The 21,916-nt window shown below is 39.7% G+C and overlaps 1 protein-coding gene across 14 annotated transcripts in view; it reads right to left on the reverse strand.

Annotated features, from left to right (window-relative positions):
* The window catches only part of DTNB (dystrobrevin beta), a 297,775-nt gene that overhangs the window by 211,253 nt on the left and 64,606 nt on the right, over positions 1-21,916 (reverse strand). For 13 of the 14 annotated variants that reach the window (XR_004251289.2, XR_004251286.2, XM_032172425.2 and 10 more), the window contains exons 5-6: positions 21,087-21,172; positions 9,955-10,109 (exon numbers count right to left, since the gene is read on the reverse strand). Coding sequence is in view for 12 of the 14 variants with exons in the window: in XM_032172425.2 (XP_032028316.1) it covers positions 9,955-10,109; positions 21,087-21,172 (241 nt within the window). In the remaining 2 variants the exon portion in view is untranslated. The remainder of the gene's footprint in view (positions 1-9,954; positions 10,110-21,086; positions 21,173-21,916) is intronic. The other variant, XM_058426151.1, reaches the window with a different exon arrangement.

Genomic DNA, 21,916 nt, shown 5'->3' on the forward strand with positions numbered 1-21,916 from the left:
GGTGGGCACCTGTAATCCCAGCTACTCGGGAGGCTGAGACAGGAGAATTGCTTTAACTCGGGAGGTGGAGGTTGCAGTGAGTCGAGATTGCACCACTACACCCAGCCTGGGCGACATAGCATGACTCTGTCTCAAAAAAAAGTTTAAAAATCATTCAATTAATCCAGGAAATAGTAAGTATCAGTCGTTTTCCAGACACTGGCAGTCACTGGGGATGAAAAGCTGAAGGAGAGCAAGGTCCCTCCCTTCAGGGCATAACTGAGCTTTAGGTAATATGTCATGGGAGTAGAGAAGAGCACACAATCCTAAGGTGAAAGATTAAAAAGATCAAAGAAGAAGGCACATTTTTGCTGGGATGTGGAATCTGAAGCCTTTTTTGGAGGAGCGACAAAGTCAGGGGTTACTGGCATTTCAGTGGGAACTAAGAATATAAACAAAGACAAAAAGTTTGTCTGATTTGACTCACTCAAAACAGGTTACTCAAAACAAGAGAAATGCAAATCAAAACTACACTGAGATAACATTTCTCACCCATCAGATTGGCAAAAATTCAAAAGTATAGGAACATGTGCTGTTGGCAAGGCTGTGGAGAGACAGATACTCTCACACAACACTGAGGGGGATGTAAACAGTGCAACCCCATGGCCCTGCGGCAACAGCTAAAAAGATCCCATGGTATGCTAAGGGTAGGAACAGGCGAGGGATGCGGTAGAGCGGGAGCAATCAGGAATGGGGGTGAAAAGATAGGCTGTGGTTGGATTGGTGAGAGCCACGACGTCATGCTAAGAACCTTACCCAGCAGGCAATGAGGAGTGAGTCGAGTTTTTTATGAAAAATAAGGACATCAACAGAGCTATATTGCAAAATGATGATTTAAACTCAAATTTGCTTATGATTAAAAGGAATAATAAAAGCAACATCTGAGAAAGCACACTCCTCTTCCTTAGTCTGCCATTGAGCCACTGAATAAAGTGACGAGGAGACCACGGTCCTTTGTTTTTTGGGTGATGAATTTTTCTGCTTTACTTGAATACTAGTTAGTCATACATAAAGCAGTAAGCCAGAGGGGACACTGGAAGTCCAGAATGGGACTGCACACTGGACTGTGCCACCAATGAACACCAAGAAGGACCTGGACCAACAGTCTCACACCCCACAGGCTGGGCAACTTCTTTTTTTTTGAGACGGAGTCTCACTCTGTTGCCCAGGCTGGAGTGCAGTGGCGCAATCTCAGCTCACTGCAAGCTCCACCTCCCGGGTTCAGGCCATTCTCTTGTCTCAGCCTCTCCGAGTAGCTAGGACTACAGGTGCCCGCCACCACGCCTGGCTAATTTTTTGTATTTTTAGTAGAGACGGGGTTTCACCGTGGTCTCGATCTCCTGACCTCATGATCCGCCCGCCTTGGCCTCCCAAAGTGCTGGGATTACAAGCATGAGCCACTGTGCCCGGCCATGGCTGGGGAACTTCTTTCAGCTCATGAATCATCAGTGGGGAAGCCGGGGGGACGGGGGGGGGTGCTTTCCTAGAGCATGTGGACAGCAAGTACTGCTAACAAAAATCCTTTTCTAAAAAGAAAACAATCTTGAAGCCACTTGTCATTTCTATGTAAGGTTTCATTTAGTAAGACACACTCTCCTTCACAGGCGCAACTAGAACAAAATCTCACTTCTAGGTCTCTACAATTTTGTTCAATCTAATTATGCTAGAGAGACAGGCCTCATTACTATAGAGACTGGATCAAAATAAAACCCATTCTACACCCTGTATTTCATCCCATCTAAGATGCACTTATAAGATCACTTGTAAGATACACCATTATTTTTTTTTCTACCCCTAAGAAAGAAAAGCACTCAGCCAATTTAACTAACTCAATGACTTAATTAACCATAATCCTTCCTGACATGTGAATTGGTCACACCAGCCTCTTGATGAACTGAAATTCCTTTCATCTATTCAGGGGAACTTGGCAGTTTGGTCTACCTTCAGAGGCAATGCTTTAGTGTGACAAGAAATTATTTTGGTTATATCTCAGTAATAAAAAAATACAGCTTCAATTATTTGGGAATATCCTCTTTTTTAAAAACGCTCTATAAAGCCTCCTTAAAAAAAAAAAAAAAAAGGCTCTAAAATGCACCTGGTTGTTGCTTTGCAAAATAATATGGAATTCCTCCAATGCTGAATATTTGTTTTACTAACATCCAGTGTATTCCCCTCTATTCTGTCCACACCTTTCTGCGTTTATAACAACATTGTGTTTAATGCCAAATCACAGTAGACTCTTCTGAGAATTCTTTTTTTTTTTTGAGACGGAGTCTCCCTTTATTGCCAGGCTGGAGTGCAGTAGCATGATCTCGGCTCACTGCAACCTCTGACTCCCGGGTTCAAGCGATTCTCTGGCCTCAGCCTCCTGAGTAGATGGGACTACAGGTGCATGCCACCATGCCCAGCTAATTTTTGTATTTTTAGTAGAGACGGGGTTTCACCATGTTGGCCAGGATAGTCTCGATCTCTTGACCCTGTAGTCCACCTGCCTCGGCCTCCCAAAGTGCTGGGATTACAGGCGTGAGCCACTGTGCCTGGCCTCTGAGAACATTTTAAATGACAACACATGTAGTGCCAAAAGTGGATACAACTCAGTTGAAGTGACAACAAATGATCAGCTATGATCAAGTTCACGCATGTGCAGGAAATGACAGCCCATCATAACCACTGCCTAACCAACTGCAATTGTGAGGTATCATTGGCTATGTATCTCAACATCAGAAATATTAAGATACGAAACTGTCTTCAAATCAATGAAACATTACTAATGCACACCAAAGTACACAGCAGCAAAGGGTTGCTAACGGAGATTATAAAATCTCCTCAATTAGAATACCTATGAAATAACAAATATAGATACACGTGCCAGGCAATGCTTGTCAAACTCTATTCAATGTGCAGGAAAACAAAGTCAGAACGTTCAAAAGATGTCTCACTCCAAAGTGTGGAGAAAAATCATTTTACTACATAGCTGGAGAGAATATTTTGTCAAATGTAATCAGAGGACACCTCCAGGCATGAAATATTATTGCTATTCTTAAAATTAACCAGCAATAGTATAATACCATTTTTATACAACTGCCGCTCCCTCCGTGAATCAAGGGAAATGTGGCATAGTGTCCAATAAAGTGTTATCAACAGTATCTTCTGCATACACTAATTGTAAGAACGTGTCTACGTTCCTATCTGCTCACTTCTCCTCCCTCTCTCTCCATTCTTTGCTTATTCAGGTTTCTTTTTCTTTTCTTTTCTTTTTTTTTTTTTTTTGAGATGGAGTCTCACTCTGTCGCCCAGGCTGGAGTGCTGTGGTGCCATCTCAGCTCACCACAACCTCTGCCTCCCAGGATCAAGCAATTCTATCTCAGCCTCCTGAGTAGCTGGGACTACAGGTGCCTGCCACCATGCCTGGCTAATTTTTGTATTTTCAGTAGAGACGAGGTTTCATCATGTTGGCCAGGCTGTCTTGAACTCCTGACCTCAGGTGATCCACCCGCCTCGGCCTGCTGGGATTACAGGCGTGAGCCACCGTGCCCAGCCTCAGGTTTCCTTTTCATAAAGATAGGCATCAAATTAAAAGTTCCCTGCAAGGTGAGTTGAACTCTTCAAACTAAAGTCAATGTTGTTACAGGATTCCTGGGGTGATGCTTTTCCTTTGTGGCCAGTGGCACCTTTGCCCAAGTTTTGCTTGGGCCCACTGGACTCATTCCGCCCACTCGGCCTAGATCTCACGCCTACCAAGGGTGAGCCAGGTGCAGAGCAGTGAAGGGAGTGTGAAGGAGTGTGAGGTCCGGCCACCATGCACAGCCAGGCATGCCAGCTGCGGTGGGGTAGGCAGCTCCAGGCACCAGCACGGACGCTGGCTCTCTGTGAGGCTGCACTGGACCAGGCATATTGCAAGCTGCTTCCACAGCTGGCACCAGCGAACACGGTGGCACCCAGAAGCTTGGAGACGCCAGGAACTGCAAAGCCCCAAGGAGGGTGTTACAGCCCTGGCTTGGGGAGCTCCTATGTCTGGGCTCCCCAGAGGGGTACAGCTCTTTTCTCCTTCTTTCTTCTTCTTATTGCCCACAACATGGCAAGCAAGGAGCATATTTCAGCCCTGTTTGCGTTACAGCTCTTTTAGACCTGCCACTTTGTGGGTCCCGAGTTCTTGTCCCGTACCCAGAAGATTGAGGTATGTGGACAAGTGGAGGGTAAGCAAGGTAAAGAGGAACTTAATATTGAGCAATAGAACAGTTCGGAGGAGACTCGCAGTGGATAGCTCCTCTCCACAGCCAGGGTGTCCCAACAAGTGTTCAGCTCTCAGCATAGAGGAGACTCTGGAGTGGGTAGCTCCTCTCTGCAGCTGGTCGTCCTGACGTCTCTTCAGCTCTCAGCAGAGAGGAGACCCTGGCAGGGTAGCTCCTCTCTGCAGCTGGTTGTCCCATCATCTCTTCAGCTCTTAGCAGACAGGAGACTCTGGGTGGGTAGCTCCTCTCCACAGCTGGTAGTCCCATCATTTGTTCGAGTTTGGCTGAGTTCAGGGCTTTTATGGGCCTTAAAGGGGAGGAAGTGCATGCTGACTGGTCCATGGGTGGCCATGGGTGGGCTTGGAAAAAGCACCACAAGTTCCCATGCCAGTCCATGGGACTGGTAGCCTGACCCCCATGCTTCAGGCCCTCCCTGGCTTGAAGGTGGGGCTTCACCAGGGACCCATGCCCTTCCACCCAGGGGCCTGTCTGCCTCCTACTGCTGTTCATGGCACCCAGGTGTTCATGCCACGAGGCACCTGCAGGCCAGTGCCAAGCTGCCCTCAGCCCCCCATGGCCTTCCTTCCATGCTCATCAGTGCCCAAAGTCCAGGGGTGCTGAGGTGGCAGGGGGCTGGCATGTCAGTGCTGCCCCGAGCATGTGCACACCCGGCCAGGCTGCAACAGCGCCTGAGCTTGGCCTCAGCCTCGCTCTGACACTGGAGCAGGTGCTGGGAGCAGGGAGATGCCAGGCAGTGGGAGCAGACACCTCCAAGCCTGCAGGGGTAAGGGCAGCCTTCCCAGGCCCCTGACAGTGCAGAGATACCCAGTCTGCAGCCATGGCTTGACTGGCTGCAGCTGAGCCCAGGGAAGGCGAAGCTCCCACCCTGTCAACTGAGAATAGGGTGGGGCTTCTGCCTGTTCCTGGCTCCCACCAGCTCTATGGAGCTTGCAGCCCCAGCCGCGCTTCCCCCAGTGCAGCCAGCATCGTGGCAGTGGCTGTTCTAGATGAGCTGCAGATGCCATTAATATGAAGACCTAATAAATAACAAATAGCATCTCCTTTCTAAGGAGAAATATTGCACTTTCCAAAACTCTAAAGTTTGGAAAATTTGGGGAGAAATTTAAATACATTTACTGCTTATTTCAAACAACTTTTAAGCCTTGAAAGTCAGTTAGTTTGTAAACCCTTAAGAACGTTAATATATCTGGGCTACTCACCAAAGTATTAGTCTTGGGGTGCTATAACAATACTGTACTATGTTCAGACAATAATCACAATCACAAATTTGCAATGACAATTTTTCTATTATTAAAATTCTTAAAAATATATCAAAGTAGAGAGAATAGTATAATATGCCCATCCCAGCCAGGCGCAGTGGCTCACACCTGTAATCCCAGCACTTTGGGTGGCCGAGACAGGAGGATCACCTGAGTTCAGGAGGTCAAGATCAGCCTGGCCAACATGGTGAAACCCCATCTCTACTAAAAATACAAAAATCAGCTGGGCGTGGTGGCAGGCACCTGTAATCCCAGCTACTTGGGAGGCTGAGGCAGGAGAATCGCTTGAACCTGGGAGGCAGAGGTTGCAGTGAGCTGAGATTGCGCCAAGATACTCCAGCCTGGGCGACAGAGTGAGACTGCATCTCAAAAAAAAAAAAAAAAAGAGCCTATCCAGCTTCAAAAGTTCTTAACATATGACTAATTTGGTTTCATTTTTGCTTTTGCTTTACCTCCAACCTTCATCATTTTGGGGCAAATTCCAGACATACTGTCTCTTAAATTAACTTTTCTCCAATGTTTTTTTAATAATGGACATCCAGGATGCTTCCAGTTTGGCGCTAGTATGAATACAGTTGATAAGAGCACTCCTGAAAAGTCTTAAAACCTAGGATTAGGTTTTAACTTAATTGCTAGGTCATAAGGAGATGTCAGATTAGTTTTATTAAGAAATCACCAGGGCTTCTTGCAGTTTGTTGAGAGTACTGGATGCTCCAAATATCTTTACCAATACTCGAAGTCAGTATTTAATTTTAGCTATCCTAATAGATGGGTTCTGCTGAATTAACTTATAAACGTATCTAATTTCTCTTGTGTTTTAAAAACAACTAAACTACATAATCCACAGACCTTATTTTGGGTTAGTTTCCCAGGCAAAAAAAAAAAAAATGTGTTTTAAAAAAGAATTAAAACTATATTAAAATAAACCAATGTGTAATTCTCTTCATATCATTAAAAAAAAGCATTTCTGCTGTAATGTGTTACATTAAGAAAGAAGCTGAAATTTCTTTACATCAAAATGCTATAATGGAAAGGTGTGCAGAGTACAACACTGTGGACTTAAAAATCATAAGGTATATGAAGAAAACAGAGTTGGAACAACCACTAAGAATCTACATGGCCTTGTAAATAGAGGACAAACAAAATAATCAGCCAAACTAAATCCCCCTAGGTGCATGCACTGGTATCACTGTCGGATGGTGTCTTTCAGCCTTCGATCCTGAGCCACTGATTTCCTTCTTCATGAGACGAGCATACAACTTTCAAAATAGATCGGTTTCATCAAAACCAGATATCGGATCCAGGGGAAAACTTAATTCTGTCCATCGATCATGTCAGCACAGGAGGCAAAACGTCTTCACGGCCTCTTCACTCAGCTGCAGCTTCATCATCATAGCACTGCAGAAAGCGAAGCAGCTCATGGGTCCTTGAAACCAGTCACTTCTCTCCCTAAAGGAAGGTACTGCAGGATTTTCAGCTTCTTTCTTAAAATAGTCATACTTTCTCTTTAATTGTGATCGCTTTTTTGTTCAGCCCAGAACATCAAAATGCTGGGGAAAAGTGCATATGAAAAAACAACGCAATTTCTAATTTGCATCAACATTGTTTTCTGATGATGTAAGAGCTGATTCTCATTAAGGAAACACATACTGAAGCAAAACAAACTGTATGAGAAAAGCCCATTTTCAAAAAGAAACGCAAAACTCCTTGAATTTAACTCTTGCAGCGTGAAACTTTGTCCAAGCTGTCTCACTCCTTGGTCAATATATCAGTATATTCTATGAGTGATTTCTATTTCCCCTGAGTTTTTTTTTTTTTTTTTTTAACATTTTCATGGACTGAGATAAACTTCTCTTTTCCAAATTTGACGTATGCAAAAATGCAGATTGATTTTTTTTACAGGAATATGAATGAAGCAGGTAAAAAGTAATGATCAGGTTGTGAGTTCAAAGGCCTCACAATTATGTATGTCATAAGGTTAATTTGCAGAATCCTAGATCGCATTCTTAGAATTAACAACTGCACTTTTTAAAATTTCTTCAACATTGTAAACTGTTATTCCAACGCCAGATTCTCATCGGAATACTCACGTTGCAATTAAATTAAAGATTAGGTTTATACCCCACATAACTGTCATCTATTTCTCAATGTTCATCACTGATAGTTCTTTGTATAAATTCCCTTCCCCGTTCCAATACCATTTTGCTTAAGAGTACCATTCCAGAACTTGATCCATTTTTAGCCTGACCTCCAGGAGGCATCTTGTGTGAAAAGCCATATGTACACCATACACAAGATTACCCCAGAGTATTGTGTGGGCCACCATGGAAGGTGATGATACCTCCAAGGCAGCAGCACGAGCAGCAGTGAGACGGGCTCCAGATAAAAAAATGCAGGAGAGCTGTGACTTCATCATACTCATCTTCACTTACGTCCCTGAAAGGCACGTTAACACCTGAAGGACACTCTTGTACCAGGATTATGTTCAGACAACCTCACATCATTTGCAAATGCATATTCGGGGGGGAAAATGTGAACTAGGTTTCATTAGAAAAAATTGAAGCACAGAGATATTTTTAATATGCTAAAAGCTGATGCTGATTGCCATTTATGCTGAAAGAAACAATAAATAGTGCATAGAGGCAAATCTGCACAAAACCAATCAGGCAAAGTGTGCACAAATTTGGGAAGAATATCTCCTCAGATGTTACTAAAAATAATTCTCCATTATCATGGGTGCCACCTTCAGTGCTAAAGCTGAATAACCTCTAAACAAACTAAATACTATTCGAAAGTCTGAATTCAAATAACCATGAATTCTTAACTTTAAATGTAAAAAGGTATGTAGGTGGGGAGGGGCCGTGTGTGTATGTGTTTTTCATTCTTTTTTGAATCAGAGTATCACAGGTCAGGAGGATCTAGTTTACAACATCCTTTCAGTTCTCAAACCTTTAGATGTGTTCCTTTTATCGTTTAGCTTTTTATCTTTAAATGATTTTCAGACTTACAAAAAGGTTCTAAGATTACCAAAATATTCCCATTTTCCCTTAACCAAGATTCCTCAAATGTTAACACTGCAGAAGGATGCTCCTTTATCCTTAAATGGTTCAAATTTTTAAAAAACAGGACATGCTCTTAAATAATTACATACAAATATCAAAATCAGGAAGTTAACATTCATTGACATAATACTATGATCTAGGCTATAAACTTTATTCAGATTTTTCCAATAGTCCCAGTAACATCCGTTATAGCAACAGAAAATCCTGGCTTGTGAGTTCATTCAGCTTTTCACGTCTCTTTAAACTCTTTTAACCTAGAACATTTCCTCATCTTTTTTAATCTTTCATATTATTGACACTTTTGAAGCGTAAAGGTCAGTTAGGTTGTAGAAATTCCTTCGTTGGAGTTTGTCTGATGTTTCCTTGGGATGAGATTCAGATTATGCTTTCTTGGCAGGAGTTACCGGAGAAGTGATATTGAGTACTTCTCAATGCGTCCTATCAGGAGGCAGGTGGTATCAGTTTATCCCTTTAGTGGTGATAGGGATTTTGATCACTTGGTAAAGTGATATCTGATCAGTTTCTCCACTGTAAAGTTACTATGTTCTTTTTGTAATTAATAAATATCTTATGGGGAGATACTTTTAGAATATGTCAATATCCTGTTTCCATTAATTTTTTACCTATTAGTTTTAGCAAAGTGTTTTTTAATTCCTTTACAGAACTTTCTAGGTAAGTTTAACATTAAGCTTCTTTTATCTAATCTCTAAGCTAACAAACGGACGCTGCAGCCAGTGTCTAGCCTCTGGCTGAGGCATGGACACTGGCTGTAGCAACCATTTGTTAGGTGTAGACGGTTCTCTGAAGCATGGTTAAGATCTCAGAAACACACTCATTCCAGCCTCTCTGTCCAGACCACCAGAAGGAAATCAAATCTATCTTTTTCTAATATGAAAATGGTAGTGTACCCTTGAGGGATTTTATGCTGGCGAGTGAGAGCTATACAGCATTCCCTGTCTCCAGCACTCAGGAAACAATGCAGTATTGTTACAGAGTTTTATATCAAAATTCCCTCATCTCATGGTTTCAAGAACTCATCTGAAAAAGTAATATATGTCCTGTAGCAAAAATGTACACACTTGTTCTTAAACATTTTTCTTTAAAATACTTCATTTTTTTTCTGAAGACACCGCCCCCCCACCCCCAGTTCCCCCATAAGAGTTTTCAGGTGAATTTTTACCTCCCGCTTTTATTCATCCACTCCCCACCACCACCTTTAAAGCTTTTTTCCTCCCCTACTCAAGACCTTACTAGACTGGAAGCAATCTGGCGAAATCTATTAGAAGATGAAGGGAGGGAAGAGCGCTCTTCTAGCCCTAGATTCTATAAAACTGTCCTTACCTGCTGTGGAAAACAGGTGCGGACTGAGTGCTCTGTGTAACCAAAAGATGGCCCTTCAAAGACAGCTGTTGGGAGCTTCAGAACTTCCTTCAGAAACTGGTCAAACTTGCTAAATATCATTAAGCCATTGGAATCTGACATCTGGGAGAAAACATCTATGAGAACAAAACCAAATAAAGTCAAGCTATAAGGAAATATCAGCTTTTTATAAATGGCTGTATGTCATTTGTATACCAAACAAAAAGTATCATTAAAAAAGTATCATAAAATTATTGTGACTTTTAGTTAATATTAAAACTATTCTCATCCTTATTAACACTGTGTGGCTACCCTGCAGATGAGGCCCCTCTCTTCCACTCACTTAATATTCTACCTAAACATCAAATAACCATTCATGTATGACTATCCTACTCTTTTTGAGTGTTTAAAACTAGATGATATATAACTTTTATTTATTTATACCTCACTTTGTTCCAAGAAGAATTTGCAGCAGCGTATCTTTATCTCTTAGTATCTCTACATGTGTTTATATAAGACATATGCATGATTGAGTATATAAATACATTAGCATCTTGGTGATAGGGAATGAAAGAAATTGTATTATACTTGTATATTCTATACTGATGATGTAATGCATGCCTGTGAAAGAACACATCTGAAGGAGCCACAGAGCATATTTAAAATATTTATCTAATGAGTTCCAAAGCAGAATCAAAGTAACTCATCTAAACTCTTCTATTCCAAGATACTTTGATACTGTAAGACTCTATTTTTATATTAAGTCAGGTCAAGCAGATGAGAAAGAAGCTTCTAGTAATACTACTACAACTTTATCTGCTTGCAGGGAGTTCCTGTCTCCAATCATTCCTCTCTTCTCATCCACAGTTGGGGAGTAAAAGAAAACCAGAAGTCAAAAGCATTTGCCAAAGAAATGTGACCTAGGCAGTTTTTCAATCCGTTGAACTTCCTTACAAACATTATTAAGTCAAATATGCACAGGAAAATCATTTCCTGAGGACTTTTCAAACATAGCATTTTGAAGATTCATCCAGCCTGGGCAACATACTGAGACCTCATCCCTACAAAAGAAATTTAAAAATCAGCCAGGCATAGTGGTGTGCACCTGTAGTCCCAGCTACCTGGGAGGCTGGGGTGGGAGGATTGCTTGAGCCCAGGAGGTCAAGACTACAGTGAGCTGTGATGCCATGATCACACCACTGCACTCCAGCCTGGGTGACAGAGTGAGACCTTGTCTCCAAAAAAAAAAAAAAAAAAAAGAAAAGAAAATTCATATTCTATATATTCACAGTGAAGAGGTATAGTAGAGATCTATACCTATTTAACAGACATATGTAATATACATATATGCATTACTTTTTGGGTTCAATTTTGGGGAATTTATACTGAAGCATCAGGCGAAAAAAAATTTTAAATACACTAATTAAAGAAAGATAAAATGTTAGGTTATTGATCCACAGGGTAATTTTTAAGGCATTAGAAAAGAAGAAATTACCAAAGGAACGAAAATCTTCAGTGTGTCCTCTCATGATAGCTGCTAGTTTACAGTTGATGGAAAAATATTAAATACCCATATGGGGGGAAAAAATGCAGCAAGAGACTAAAAGATGGCCTTAGTAGAAAGTAAAATAAATTAATTAACAAATACATATTAAGTTCCTATTATGTGGTCCAAGTGCAAGCACTCTGTTAGGTGTTTCGAAGCACAACAAAGAAATATGACAAGTGGTCCTTATCCCCCAAGAAACTTTCAATGTAGCTGGAAAAATAAGATACACATGAAACAAAGAAGAATTTGAGCTGACAACAGAAAAAATAGAGGCAAAAAGATACATGTTAAGCCCTACCATGTGCTAGGCACCACTTCAGTTAACTATGCTGAGTCTGCCAGTAGCCACATTATCCTCTTCTTCCTTAGTAACAGAACACTAATTTTATGTCATGCAGGAATGTACCAACCAACAAGTTGCAAGTTCCCAGTAAGTAGTGGTCATGTGACTAAGTTCTAGCTAAAATGAGCTTGTAAGCAGAAGGGTTGTAGGGGACTTCCAGAAGGCTAGGTAAACAAACCTAACTGAGCCAAAAAAGCAGGCCACTTTTTCCTTACTCCCTTCCTCCTTCTTCTATCTGGAGTGCAGCTATGACAGCTGGAGCTCCAGCTGCCACCTTGGACTATGTGGTAATCTCAATCTTGATATAGAAATCACTCTAGAATGGTAGGGAAAAAAAAAAGATAAAGTGTGAATCCCAGAAGAACATGAACTTACCATACTGACCCTGGACTACCCACCTCTGGACTTCTTTTATGTGAGAGAAAATTAAACTTCAACTTTGTTTACGATACTATTATTCTGGGTTTTTGCTCTCATGCAACAAACTCTAATACTAAGCATTACTCTACTATTACAGCTTAGAAAGGTTAACTTGCTTAAGGTCAAAAAGTTAAAGAGGCCAAATCAAGTTTAAAACCACACCTATCTGACTCCAAAACAAATACCATTACACCACACTCCTTCGAAATATAATTTAGAATAGATACAAAAACACATAAGCAGGAATTGTCAAGTTCTAAAATAAAGACATTTGGAAGCTAGGCCTTGAAAGAGAGGATCTGGAATGATGGAGTGAAAACAGGTTGAGGATAGGGACTGGGGGGCACTAAAGAAGAGTAGGATAAAAGTCTCTATGACAGGAGCGTGCAGCATGTATCTCTTACTGGTGATAAGCAGGAAATAGGGCATTGAAGAAAAAATTCTATGACAGCCAATTTACAGCGAGAAAAAAAGAAAAATAAAGACTGAATAGGAAGAGTATTTCTGTTATAAAAGAAAACCATGAAAGAGGGAAGCAATCTGGATTTAGCTTAAAAATTTTTAAGTAGAGATCAAATTTTTAGAAAGCTAGGTTTCAAGGCGATTAGACTGTTAATGACCGGCACACAATGGATAAAAGAAAAAGAATGGAATTGGAGACACCAGCTAGGAAACCTTCTAAACAATGCACAAAGGAGGTGGGGGGAGCCTGGATTACAGCAGTGACAGTGTGTGCGGGGACAGGGGAGGCCAAGTCCAAGGCATTTCAATGCAAGGAACTGCAGTTGATGGTAAATTACATTACAGAATAAAGGAAGTTTAAAAGTTAGGATTATTTTAAGTTTCTAGTTTGGGGAAATGCTGACAAATCCTGATTGACATAAGCAAATTGAAGATAAAGATATTATACTTAGCTTTGAACATAATAACTGTTTGAACTAACTAGCAATTTTTTTTTTTTGACATGGGGTCTCACTCTGTTGCCCAGGCTGGAGTGCAGTGGTGTGATCTTGGCTCACTGCAAGCTCCACCTCCTAGGTTCATGCCATTCTCCTGCCTCACCTCCTGAGTAGCTGGGACTACAGGCGCCCGCCACCATGCCCAGCTAATTTTTTGTATTTTTAGTAGAGATGGGGTTTCACCGTGTTAGCCAGGATGGTCTCAATGTTCTGACCTCGTGATCCACCCGCCTCGGCCTCCCAAAGTGCTGGGATTACAAGTGTGAGCCACAGTGCCTGGCCCAAACTAGCAAAATTTTTAAGTGGAACTACCCTGCAGACAGTTAGAAACAATATTTGACCACAGTTCTAGACTGCAGATAGAGTACTTTGAAAATGTTACCAATGATATGAATAAATGATGCTCTTCAAAGGAGGGAAGAACATAAATGATTTAACCTTTAAATAGCTGGCTGCTGGTCAGACGTGGTGGCTCACACCTGTAATCCCAGAACTTTGGGAGGCCCAGGCAGAGGAGAATCGCTTGAGCCCAGGAGTTCAAGGCCAGCCTGGGCAAGATAGCAGGACCTTGTCTCTACAAAAAATAAAAAAATTAGCTAGGCATGGTGGCAGGCGCCTGTAGTTTCAGCTACTCGGGAGACTGAAGGGGGAGGACCGCTTGAGTGCAGAAGTTGGAGGCTGCAGTGAGCTCTGATCATACCACTACACCCCAGCCTGGGTAACAGAGCAAGACCCTATCTCAAAAACAAATAAATAGCTGGCTGCTAGTCTTGCAAGGAGGAAAATAATCGTTCATTGAATCTGAATGAAAAGAGAGGGTCAACATGGGAGGTGGCAGACACTGCCAGGTGCCTCAGTATCTTCTTCCCCTTCTCGCTCACTAGCTAAGCCTGACTGCTGGGAATGACTATGTGCCACTTAACAAATGACTTCTCAGCCTCCTTTGCACATTGCAATGCTGGAGTAGATTTCTGGAAAACCCTTTGCTTTCTTCATAGAGGCACCTCTTTCTTCCTTCTGCCTGGAGTAAGTACAGAGGCCTGGGATACAGCAAATATCTTTTGATCCTAAGGACGAAGGCCATATGGCAGAAGAAAGACGGGAAGAAGTGAAGTCTGTGATGACAGCCATAAGTCAGGGTACCAACTCTGAACTTATCAGCCTTTGGACTTATTTTTACATGAGAAAAATAAATCCCAATCTGCTTAAGCCACTGTCAGTCAAGTTTCCTATCGCCACTCTGTGTATTCATAACTAATTAACTAATGAGTAATTAACCTGTGGCCACTAGTGGTGGAAATATTCAGGACCAGTGACTTTAGCTTTCAAGTACATGAATATGTATATATGTATAGCTTCACAATCACAAAAATGTGTATGTATACACCCACACCAACGAATCTATACCTAACCCATTCAGAGTAATAAAAAGGAGTGACTAGATACTAAAATGACTAACCACTCCCACAAAAAAGTATTATTTCACTTACTTAGTTACTATGTCATATGAATAGATTCAAAGTAATAAAAAAATTTTTATTCATAAGAAACTGTAACAGTCCTGTATTACAATAAGAGAAGTGGAAACATGTCTATTTGTTTTAATGAGACATACTGCTAGACCCCAAAATTGAAGGCACAGTGAAGTAATTCATTACTTCTTGAGTTATTGGTTTAAAACAATTTTTTTATGAATAGGCTTTTATCTGTAAGAAAAACAATTTAAAAATGATTGCTAATTCTTAAATCTTAAATGAAGTTTAATAATCAACCTAAGTTATTGTGATTTATCTATGTACATATAAAAGGATCTTATCAAAGAAGTGAATAAAATAATAAAATTTAATGAAAATATTTAAAAAATTAAACTAGTACTCTAATTAAATAAAGCCCTAAACCCTCCTGGTATTAAGGGACTAAATTACTTCCCACATCTCCAGTTAATTTCCCCAGTAATTCTCTTTCTATTTATACACCTCTCAAAGTATGCTAATTCCCTAATAGTTATTTCCAGCTAAAAAGGAAGCTTTCTCCCTTGTGAAAAACCCACAATCACGCCCTTAAACGTACATGTGTACACAATTTTTAAAATATTCTACAATATCTTTTGTGTAATAAGCAAAATGTTACTGAGCCACCACCATCACATATGTTTTGATTTTTTCCTGGTGATAATGACCCTGGTTTTACTGGCTGGATCTATCTATCTATTTCAACTCCCCTTTCATCCCCACATGACTAGCCACCTATTTTTTTTGCAAGATGATAGGGCTGTTTAGACTGAAGAAATGAGTCTATAAACAGAAAGCCATTTTCTTTTACATGTTTGCTTTCCCTGGCAAATGACTCTCATCGCCTGTCATCTTTCTACCAGCTCAGCAACCTAACCCACAAAACCATGCACACACATCTGTATGCTGATAAATACCTAAACACAACTAGGCCCAAGTGCATACTGTAGATCGAAACTCATTAATATGCCACTGGCCGGGTGTGGTGGCTCATGCCTGTAATTCTAACACTTTGGGAGGCCAAGGCAGGCGGATCAGCTGAGGTCAGGAGTTCAAGACTAGCCTGTCCAACATGGGGAAGCCCGGTATCTACTAAAAATACAAAAATTAGTCAGGCATGGTGGCACACACCTGTAGTCCCAGCTACTTGGGAAGCTGAGGCAGGAGAATCACTTGAACCCGGGAGGTGGAAGCTGTGGTGAGCCGAGATCACACCACTGCACTCCAGCCTGGGCAACAGAGCGAGACTCTATCTCAAAAACAAAAAAAGAAAAAAAAAGAAACTCATTAATATGCCACATCATTAAGCTGCAATGAAGCTGGAGGGTGGGAGTCTGCATGCCTTGGGCTTCTGGTGTTGACTCAGCCAGGAACTACTTGAGACAAAGCTCCAGACCTCCTTTGGTTTTTGTTTTCCTTTTTCTTCTTTTTTTCCCCTTATTCATAAAATACACATTTAAGGCTTATCTCTTACTTTCTTTCATTTCTAAAACATTTTGGTTATCTGAAAAATATAAATCTAGCCATCACTCATTCAGATTAAACAGTCACTTCCATCTACTGAGAAGGGATGGTTAACAGAAACCAGAGAGGATAATTATGCAGCCATGGGTGGTTAAAAAACTACAGCAGAGGAGTCTAAATTCTGAACAGGTGAAACTGTTTAACTGTAACTTCAAAGGGAGGCCCTTCTACAGTCTGCTAATGAAACATGAAGGAAGCAAACAGTTGAAACATCAGTAGGAATAGTCAATTCTGACCAAGACAGAAAGAATCTCAGGTCATCTTTTCTCTTGACTGCTGATAGTGTGGTCTATCAAAAACATGCAAAAAGATAAATAATATAAATTATTATTATAAAACCATTGTGTTAGAACCCAGAGAAAAACCCATTATTATTTTGGTATATTTCTTATTTTCTATGTGCATAGCAAATTTTTGTTTAAAACTATATTACACTTAGGCATTTTGATCTAAAACCTATTTTTAAAGGCATTATATTCAATCATGTGGGTGTCCCAAAACAACCGAGTTCTCACTTTTGGACACTAAAGATGTTTCAAGTTTTCATATAAGTGTTGTACTATACAAAAAACTTCGGGTACACTTCTGATTAATTCTTTAGGATAAACTCAAGAAGTAGACTGAGTGAATGAATACAAATCTTTTTAAAGCCTTCCAAACTGCCTTTCAAAATGGTAGCACCAGCTTTTTAATGAATTTTAAAATAAATTTATAAATCTTTTGCTCCTTTTACTGCAACCAGATGCAATTTGAATAAGGAGACTAAGTTTCTTCGAAAACAAATAGCAGAATTAAAGTAAATAAATTGCACAAATTCATTGATAATTAAGCATGTTTTAATACATAATGGGCTTTATAGTCTACAAATTTTGTTTCCTTGAGTTATATTTTTGGTTTCTGACATTACTGAATTTTGATTGTGCTTTTAATTAAAGTCCGTATTCTGATTATAAATCATTGGTATTTAGAATCCTGATAAAAGTTACCTCTGAATCTAGGACATAGTCCCTAATGACCATAACAGTGAACCATCTCTGTAAATGAATGCTACCTGGAGGCAGAAACTCTCTTAAGACAAATCTGAAAAATCTAAGAAATGTTTTAAACTAAAAGTACAAATATTTATTCAGTCATTCAAATGCTATCTTGATACTAAATACTAAAACCAAAAACCCTATGTCAAATAAAAAAGGTAGAGGGGAGAAAATCATAGGAAAAATTCTAAGAAAGTAAAAAGCAGGAAGATCAAAGCGGAAAAAAAAAAGTAGAAATGCTAAAACATTCCATAAATGAAAAAACTTAATATAATAGGAGCATTAATAAAGGTAACAGAGAGTACAGTCAGTAGAAAGAGGTTGGAGCAAACAAGAAGAACCAAAACAACGGAATAATTAGGTAGGAGAAAGTGAATAAACAATCAAAGATCATTTGCTGTTACAATACAGTGTTATTTCTCCCTTTTGGCTGCACTATTATTCAGCCACCTCAACTAAGTAGGACATTGCTGAGAACTAGAAAACAAGGAGGGAAAGGTTCTGAAAATAGCCAAAACTAACAATCATACTACACAAGCTCAAGTGCTTCTCTCATAACAATCACTTTAAATCCCTATTTTAAATAGAATGCTAAGAGGTGTGGTTATGACTTCTTTGTCCGTAGCATATTAAAAGTAGTAAGTCAGAAGCAAGGAGAGATTTCCAGAGAGTGGTACACTGAAAATACATACCATCGTGTTTGCCAGTGATAAAGGACATACACAAACCACTGCCACCGCCACCACCACCACCAACAAAAAACTCAAGAACTGAAAAAGCACAATAGTTTCAAAATAGGAGGAGGAGGAAGAGACAAACCAAGCTTTACAATTAGCCCTAAATCCTAAATGCATCAGAAAATGGCATCCTTAAGAGATGAAAATGTTAAAAGTATAATCAGAGTTCTGGTTTCTTTCTTTCTTCTCTCTCTCTCTCTCTCTTTCTTTTCTTGAGACAGAGTCTCACTCCATCACTCAGGCTGCAGTGCAGTGACATAGCTCACTGCAGCCTCGAACTTCTAGGCTCAAGTGATCCTCCTGGTTCAGCTTCCCGAGGAGCTGGGACCTCAGGTGTGTACTGCCATGCCAAACTAACTTTTTAAATTACTTTTATTTTTATTTATTTATTTTTTTGAGACCGAGTCTCACTCCGTCGGCCAGGCTAGAGTGCACTGGCATGATCTTGGCTCACTACAACCTCCACCTCCTGGGCTCAAGCAATTTTCCTGCCTCAGCCTCCCAAGTAGCTGGGATTATGTGTATGTGCCACCATGCCCAGCTAATTTTTGTATTTTTAGTAGAGACAAGGGTTCAACATGTTGGCCAGGCTGGTCTCAAACTCCTGACCTCAGGTGGTCGGCCCCAACCTCCCAAAGTGCTGGGATTACAGGCATGAGTCACCGCACCCGGCCTTAAAATTACTTTTATAGATACACGGTCTCGCTACGTTGCCCAGGCTGGTCTCAAACTCCTGGCCTCAAGTGATCCTCCCACCTCAGCCTCCCAAAGTGCTGGGATTACAGGCATGAGCCACCACACTCAGCCAAGTTCTGTTTAAAATGGAAGGGGCAGGCCACATTTTAAAGTGGTTTCCACCTTGGAAGATTAAAAAGTAGAGATAGTCTTCCCAACCCAAATATTTTACTTATGTTGAACATCTCAAACCCAAGCCAAGATAATTACAGTACAATAAAAATAATGAAACAGACCTACAACTGGCAGAGAAACTATAATTTTTAGCATGGAAAAGATAAATCACACTTGAAATCTACTTGAATCAGATAAACACAGTGATTGGTAACCCAGCACAGGCTGTATCACAGCCATCCAAACACTACTGCAATGACTTGGGGTCCTGAGCACGCTGACATGTCACCTTTGGCTTGGCCTGTGGGCTTTTGTGCCACTTCAATCTTGGTCACTTTGTGTTCCTCCAAAAAGTTCAGAAGCCACATCAAAAAAACTGCTATCACCTGGATCCCTTCCAAACCAAGAACTAGAATTTGCGCCTTTTCACTAACAGTTATAACACAGAACTAGAGTAATTTTAGTATTCAATCAACAATTTACATTTGACAAAATTTTAAGTATTTACTATGTGCCAGGTGAGCTGGCTCTATGTAAATATAGTAGACTTTAAAGAAACTTAAAGATTCCAGAGTCATCTAGAATACAGTTAATTTTCTACTAATGTATTTTTCTACTACTGTATTTTTCAACCAGTCTCCCTAATATTAATAAAGATGGTATATATATTCTTTATCTGGTATCAGCATCATTAAAAATTAGACAAGATTACAACTTTTCTTTGTGTTTGAATTAAATATACTTTCATACATATTATCTTCCTCAGAAAAACATCATTTTTATATTTTACAAAAATATAAAAGGAATTTCAGCCCAAAGAATATTTTGGGATATACAATGTGAAAAACCTCACAAGAATATTTAAATAAAACCATAATTCTTATTACTAAAAACGTGTTCTACATTGCAGCTAACTTTGAAATGAAGATAAACTGGATAACAGTTGACCAAATACATTAAGATCTTTCTTTGGAATATCTAAATCTATATCTAATGGGCCATCTAGCTTTCCAACTTTCAGTGTCATGGTAAAGTAAGAAAAAGCACAAAAACCAAATACACCTATGAAGTAATCTTGCCGAAAAACTTGTATTAATACTTGAATCTGATCAAGTATTAAGCCTCTGTATCTTTCAATTAAAAAAAAAAAAAGTAAGGCATGGAGGAACATTGCAAGGACACAGTCATCCAAATCCGGGCTCAGAGGGGTACCACACTACCACACTACCTCATTAAGCCTTCAGTCTCATCCCCTGAAAGCTGACATCCAGTTTCCTACTCTGTGGCTACTGCTTTATGGCACTCTGAACACTGTACTGAAATTACACGTGTGTCTCCTGCTACAGCACTAGCACAGGGGAGCACAATCACATAGCTCAGAACAGGGCTCTGACGTCTGAGTTAAAACCCCAGCTTTGCCCCCTTGGTTAACTCATTGATAAAATGAAGAAAATATCACCTGCTGCTCAAAGGAATTTTAAGGATTCCATGAGAAAATACATGTAAAGCACCTAGCACAATTCTTGGCATATCTTAGGGAGTTAGTAACTAATAACTGAATAAATAAAAACCGTAAGCAGCAAAATTAAATATTCGTGAATTTCACCTCTTTTGATTTTATCTAATCACCTTCTTATAGTATCTAATGAATGGTAAAATGCCAAAATGACTAATGGTTAAAAAAAATTAGCAAAGATAACAGGAATTTTTTTAAAAAACAGGTCATCAGCTTCTAAATAACTGCAGCTGACTCTAGAGTAGTAAGGAATAATGTAATCACAGCAAACATGACCTGATGAAGACTGGAGTTATTAAGAGCTAAACCAGACCAAACTTAGTAAAAGTAATCAAATTTACTTTAACTAAAAGTTCTCAATATAATCATTTTCAAGCATAATTTTGATAATGTGGAAAAGATTTCTAAAATAAGTTTTTAAATGTCAGCATTATGATTCTGAGTCTTTTCCATTTTCTCACTAAAAAGCACTAACAATAAATTAAATTAACCAACTTTTCCATCTGAACAGTAGGTGGCAATAACTCACCTACTGTGAGCCAGCTGCTGCAGAGTGAGTGATAAGGTAATTTTTTTAAAAGCTCAATATAACATCATTCAAAATTCTGACAATATTCATTTAAAAGTCCTAATTTGAAAATGGCATATTTCAAATAATATGAAAATACTTACATCTCAATTTGTCCAGCATTTTTCCACCACACATGGTTGCTAACATAGCTTTAACTGAAAATACCGTCAACTTGCCTCGGCCCTCACTGCAAAATAAATTATATTAGAAATAATTGCTATCTGAAACCACAAAAGGAGTCAAATGTATCACTAAATACTGAGCAACCAGTAAGTTGATTCCTGACCTTGTCTGTTACAATTTTACCACATTTAGAAAACCTGGATTTTTTTTTTCGTTTGTACAATTAAGACTTCACCTATGCTAGGTGAAGAATGCTAAAGCTAGCCTGAATTTTCTGGAAGTTTTAGAAACATTCTATGTAATTTCTATTGGCTATGTAGCAGAGGTCAAATGGATGAACCTTAAGTGAATTTCCTATTAATTAAACCCATTAAATCCACAGCTGCAGTTCTTAAGTATTCAAAAACTGAAGGGCCACCTAGTATGAATATAATTCAGAAACATAATCTTACATTAGGATATTACAACAACGGTTTCTTGTTACGTATTAAACAGGGTGCATCTTGCTATGAAGATTTTACAGTACATTCGTCTTTGTTTTACTGTAACAACCTTTATGTTACCACGTGTTTATTCTAAGAAGCTCAATCACACCTGTCTCAGATCTTCTAATACACCACTGTAAGAAAAGTAAAGAGGAAGGGATAGTAACATTAATCTTTCTTTAGGAACTGGAAAGATGAAATGTAGAACATCATAAATGAATCACCTAAGGTAATGCTGCACACCACCAGCAGAACCAAGACAGAATCACCAAGGCCCCTGACCCAAAGTGTCCATGGCTTCATTCATTCAACTATGCCCTGGT

The sequence above is a fragment of the Hylobates moloch genome, unplaced genomic scaffold (genome assembly GCF_009828535.3).
Source record: "Hylobates moloch isolate HMO894 unplaced genomic scaffold, HMol_V3 SCAFFOLD_13, whole genome shotgun sequence".
Lineage (NCBI taxonomy): Eukaryota > Metazoa > Chordata > Mammalia > Primates > Hylobatidae > Hylobates > Hylobates moloch.